The sequence below is a fragment of the Olea europaea genome, chromosome 6 (assembly GCF_002742605.1).
Source record: "Olea europaea var. sylvestris chromosome 6, O_europaea_v1, whole genome shotgun sequence".
NCBI lineage: Eukaryota > Viridiplantae > Streptophyta > Magnoliopsida > Lamiales > Oleaceae > Olea > Olea europaea.
Genome location: NC_036242.1, coordinates 21601277 through 21607097, shown reverse-complemented (window position 1 = coordinate 21607097; position 5821 = coordinate 21601277). Strand labels below are relative to the sequence as shown.

The window sequence follows — 5821 nt, the reverse complement described above, 5'->3', positions numbered from 1 at the left end:
GGAATATAATCCCACATCGGTAAAATACCGAAATAATGACCAATATATAAAGAATTGGGACACTCCTCTTAACAAGGTTGACCCTATTGAAATGAACCCCAAGTCTTAACAAAGAGGACATCAGATAAGTCTCCACCCATTGTTATTCGTGGGAGGCTAAAAGTAGGATTACATAAGTCGATTTGTTGAACTGATTAGATAATCTTTATCAGTACTTTAGAGTTGACAAGAGTCTTGTTTGATCGGGCCTTGACAGTTTTGGGTTAACCATTCTGTTAGACCCCATTGCTCCCTTTCGATATATAAGGAGATATAAAGAGAGATTTCATGTAAATATCCAATAAGGTTTAAAATTGTTTTTTAAACATTTTACTGGTAAATAAAAAGCCAAGATATCCAGAAAAATACGTTTAAATAATTACAAACTTCTTAATCGACATTGAGATATTATAGAGCCCTTTTTATTTATTTTTTTATTTTTTTATTTTGCACTACGGCGTGGGGGTTCGGTAGCATGGGGTGTAACGGTTGGCAGAAAACCAAAGAAAAGATGGGAGAAATTAAAGGAATACCTCAATAAGACAGTGAACGCTGCTTGCGGGCAATGCACTAAACTGTAACGGCCCCTCACTTTCTTCCCACTTCTCTTCCATATAAAAAGAATGTCCCAATGCCTACTAAGCAACTCACCTCTTTACGTACATTTATTTTTGTACATTTTCAGAAAAATTTAAGTAGCTAATAAAAATGGGTAGGATAAATTTGGTGTTATTTTCACTTATATTATGTGTATCGACGTTCGTGACGGTCCATTGTGAAGATCCTTACTTGTTCTTCACATGGAACGTTACATATGCCACCCTTTCTCCCTTGGGTGTACCCCAACAAGTTATTCTCATCAATGGCCAGTTTCCAGGACCAAGAATCAACTGCACTTCCAACAACAACATTGTTGTCAATGTGTTCAACAACCTCAACGAACCGTTTCTTCTAACATGGAACGGCATTCAACAGAGGAAGAATTCTTGGCAAGAAGGGACATTGGGCACAACTTGTCCCATTCCACCTGGTAAAAATTTTACATACCACTTCCAGGTGAAGGATCAGATTGGAAGCTTCTTCTACCACGCCACGACTGCGTTGCACCACGCTGCTGGGGCCTACGGGCCCATCCGTGTCCATAGCCGGGATCTTATTCCAGTGCCATTTGACCGGCCGGAGGATGAGTATGACGTTCTGGTGGGTGATTGGTACACAAAAGGTCACTCTACCTTAAAGAAGTTACTTGACAGTGGGCGAACCCTGGCACGGGCCGATGGCGTTCTGATCAATGGCAAGGCGGGTAGCACTAAAGGGGAAAATGAGCCGATGTTTACGATGATCCCTGGAAAGACTTATAGATACAGATTCTGTAATGTGGGGATGAAGAACTCCATCAATGTTAGAATTCAAGGTCATACGATGAAACTGGTGGAAATTGAAGGATCCCACACTGTCCAAAATGTGTATGATTCCCTTGATGTTCATTTGGGGCAATGCTATTCAGTCCTAGTAACAGCTAATCAAGAACCAAATGCCTATTATCTTGTAGCTTCAACGCGGTTTACGAAAACTGCGCTGACCTCGACCGCAACCATTAGCTATTCGGGTAGCACGGGCCCCGCCTCACCAGAACTGCCCGAGGGACCCGTTGGTTGGTCCTGGTCCCTTAACCAGTTCAAGTCATTTAGGTGGAACCTAACAGCCAGTGCTGCTAGGCCTAATCCTCAGGGCTCCTACCATTACGGCCAAATCAACATAACGCGCACAATCAAGCTAGTCAATTCAGCTGGCAAGGTTGATGGAAAGCTTCGTTATGCTATTAATGGAATCTCACACGTAAACACCGAAACTCCATTAAAGCTGGCTGAGTACTTTGGGGTTGCAGGCAAAGTTTTCAAATATGACCTACTTAAAGACGAACCACCCACAGATACTAAACAGATTACCATTGCACCAAATGTGATCAATGCCACTTTCCGTAACTTTGTTGAGATCATATTCGAGAACCATGAAAAGAGCGTTCAATCATGGCACTTGGCTGGATATGCCTTTTTTGCTGTCGCGTAAGTATATATACGTACATCTGGTTCCAACACCATTTTTCTTTTAAGAAATAACGTTTTTACATATCGTCTTCTAATGACAAATTTTCCACGTAACAGGATTGAACCAGGCAAATGGACACCAGATAAGAGGAAGAACTACAATCTTCTTGATGCTATAAGTAGAAACACAATCCAAGTATATCCGAAATCATGGGCTGCGATTATGACAACACTGGACAACGCGGGAATGTGGATCCTAAGATCAATGATATCAGAGAGGCAGTATTTAGGCCAACAACTCTACATCAGTGTCCTCTCCCCTGCACGTTCTCTTCAGGATGAGTATAACATCCCGGACGATGATCTTCTTTGCGGAATTGTTAAGGATCAGCCAATGCCAGAACCATATACTGCATGATTCTACTTGAAGTCGACAGATTTCAAGGCAAAATTAGAGGCTGGCAAAGCTACCATAATACACAGGCTTAAAGAAGCACAAGGGAGCATATCAACGGGCTGTGCAGCAAGAGGGCGACTAGAGAATTTAGATTCGAATCCCTTCCCAATAAAGAGGAAGAAAACTACATCTGATGGTATAAATTGGCACAACCTTTATATTTTTATTGATCATAGGATTTGGTTAGTTTTTGTTTTTCCCTTTTGTATTTTATCATTAAATTTTGATGTATTCATTTTATTTGCATATTATAAAAATGGTTTCCAGACATGGCATATTGCCATTTACACTCAATAGTGTGAAAGTGTTTTCAAAACCACAAAATGCGATTCTTCAAGTGATAAAATGATTTCTTACTGGCCGTCCACATGGCAAGCTCTTATTGGCTATTTTCTCTTCACTTGGATTCGTGTTTTTTTGCACCATTATGGACCGTTGACTAAAATTGGATGGCCAAGATTTAGATCCCCTTTGTTAATATGGTTTAAGTCCGATTTTTGAGAGAAAGACTGTTCATTCTTCACTTGGTATTTTTTCTTCTTCTCTCTCTCTTTGGCGATTCTGGTCCCTTTGTCCAGATCTTCAGATCAAGTGTGGTTCCTTTTTGGGCGTTATTATCTGTTGTTTGGCCTGTGTTTGTGGCCGATGATCAGGTGGTTTTTGGTCTGTTGTACTGCCGGCATTTTGACTTTTTTTGGCAGTGTTTTTGGCCTCTTTGGTCGGGTTTTAAACTGTAAAACAAATACTACTAGTGTCCAGGTCAGCATCGGTTAGGGGATATTTTATGAGGTCTTTGTTAGATCGTTGATCTGTAGATAGTTTTGGCTGAGATTTGAATCATGTAATCAAACTTGTGCTCTCTCTTGGGTGGTTCTTGCATAGTGTCGGGCTCGATTTTCACCTTTGAGCCCTCCAGATTAGACTTGGCCGAGCTGGATGAACAATTTATGTTGTTCTTTATTTTCTGCTTCATTTCTTTTTACTGCTGTGGTTCGTTTTTGGTGATTACAATCACAAATTGGGATAAAAATCCCAACAAACAGAATTTGACAATTTTCTCTTAAAATTAGTGTGACAAGTGTCTTGAGGAAATCTAACTTCAATTTTTGTCATTGGTATGAGGTTCAAATATGACATACCCCGCCCTGTGTAACACTACTGGATTCGAATATGGCGTGCGTAGATGATAGATACCAACTAAAAGTCAGATCCACTATCAAAGCTACTACGAATACAATATATCACTTTTTATACATCAATTTCCAAACAGAATTTCGACATTATCTTCCTAGTAAACAGGACTAACCAACCTGTTATCGATTTCACATAAATCCCAAACTATAACACAACACAATAAAGATAAGTCGAAATCTCAACCTTTACCAAGAAATAAAATGAAATGTACATATAGATACAAAATACATATTGAGTCTCATAACTATCTATAAGTGTGTAAAATCACATCTAGACATGAACATGTGTCCAAAAATACTGACTACATGTTTTATAAAGTGAGTTATACTAACAAACTCTGTCGTGTGGCTATGACTCCAAAATTAAGGCTCAACTCCAAAAGGTGCCTAGATTCTCAATTTCTGCCTGATAAGAAAAACGTGGAAAAATATATGAGTTGATAGCTCAGTGAGTAGAGAAGTTCAAAACAAATATACTTTTTCATTTATACATTTTTATTGAAAATCAAATTCATATCCTTTGATAATTTACAAGCTACCATCATGTAATTATAGTCAAAAAGTGAAATATTCATATAAGGTCATAAAATATCATCTTAAAATCATGATATGAACATTAGCTGATAACTATGCTATAATCTCATCACATCAAACGTGCTCAAAAATTCACAAAAAATGTACCCTCTGACTGAAATATATAATCCGCCCCTCGAGTTAAGAACTTTCGCTATGGGCCTTTGGCTCCCTCCGTGAATAAAAGTCAGTCTCAAAGACCTTTGGTAATCAATTCTAGAATACGGCCAAGGTCCCTCTGTGAACTATATGTAGACGATCAAGACCAATGTCAGGTCAAGACCCCTCCGTGTAGGATAGAACACGGCCAAGGCCCATCTGTGAACTAGAAGAAGTACTTTTCTAGCCGATCTTAATATTACATGTCTCACATACCAAACAAATCTTATTATCACATATTTTACATACCAAGTCACAAATGTGCCATAAATAATATTTGAGATTCACATGTATCATAATAAAAGATATTTATGTAATAATCATAAAATCGAACACATAATTACACATACTTTACTAATGTACTTAATTTATAAATACTTTTAAAAATATTTATATTTTTCTACTCATAGAGCCATATACGCTAAAATCAGTTCGGTCGGTAAATTGTCTCGATGTCCGTATCGCCGCCTGAAATATAATATAATTTTTAAATCAACAATTAACTATTTTAAGTAGTTTCAATAATTAAATAGGCGATACCAAAACTTAATTATTTTACGTTTAGGTGATTTCTAAAGTTTCTTTAATTACTAAAACTAATTTTTCTTTTATTTTACTCAATTTCCTAGTTTATTATACTTAACCCTTTCAATAAAATTGAATTTAATCTAACAACTATAAAATCAAACATAACCTTTCAATAAGTAACTTTTTACTCACCTTTCAAAATTGAAGAATTCAAGTCTAATAGTATAGAGCACTTAAATCCTAACACAGTGTGTTGCGTGTTGTCATCCTTGGCCAATCCACCTGGGCCAATTGCCCACTCAGGCCGAACCACGTGGCACTCCAGCCGAGGTGGGCAATGGCCGAAGCCCTTCAAGCCGAAGTCCACTAGCCGAGGCGCTTTTTTACCAAGGCCTGTGGACGTACCCGAGGTCTACATGTTGAGGCCCATGAACCGAAGCCATGATACTGAAGCTAGTTGAAGATAGCTGAAGCCCACAAGGAAAGTATTGTGTGAAATGGCCAAAGCCCCGAAGCTGATGCAGGAGCCTCCGAACCACAAGCGAGCGTCCTCCATGTTCACTTCTCCCAAGAGATCATTTGCATAAAGATCTTATTCGAATGATTGATGGAATGTCTATCATAAGCATAAAGGTCAAGTCTTGTCACTAGTATGAGGGCTCCGCACAAGCAATAAATGCCCTGCAAGCTAGCAAGTCAAACCTCATGCCTGATAAGATGTTTAAATCAAAGAGATGAGGCCACGTGCCACCTTATCCAAGGGCTCCCATTTCACATGTACCACTATAAATACTTCCCTTGTGTAACATCAAAAGGCTAATGCA

At 38.7% G+C, this 5821-nt stretch overlaps 1 protein-coding gene across 1 annotated transcript; it reads left to right on the top strand.

The window, feature by feature from the left end:
• The first annotated feature begins 747 nt into the window (after positions 1 to 747).
• On the top strand, positions 748 to 2730 carry LOC111396530 (L-ascorbate oxidase homolog). Its single transcript, XM_023022944.1, has 2 exons — positions 748 to 2105; positions 2205 to 2730. The coding sequence occupies exons 1-2, from the start codon at positions 748 to 750 to the stop codon at positions 2503 to 2505; spliced, it is 1659 nt and encodes a 552-aa protein (XP_022878712.1). The 3' UTR covers positions 2506 to 2730.
• Positions 2731 to 5821: the final 3091 nt, after the last annotated feature.

Bases quoted from the DNA above. Each gene is read 5' to 3' on its own strand.
- LOC111396530 (XM_023022944.1), top strand. From the start codon at position 748: ATGGGTAGGATAAATTTGGTGTTATTTTCACTTATATTATGTGTATCG. The intron at 2,106-2,204 runs GTAAGTATATAT...TCCACGTAACAG, and splicing joins TATGCCTTTTTTGCTGTCGC to GATTGAACCAGGCAAATGGA.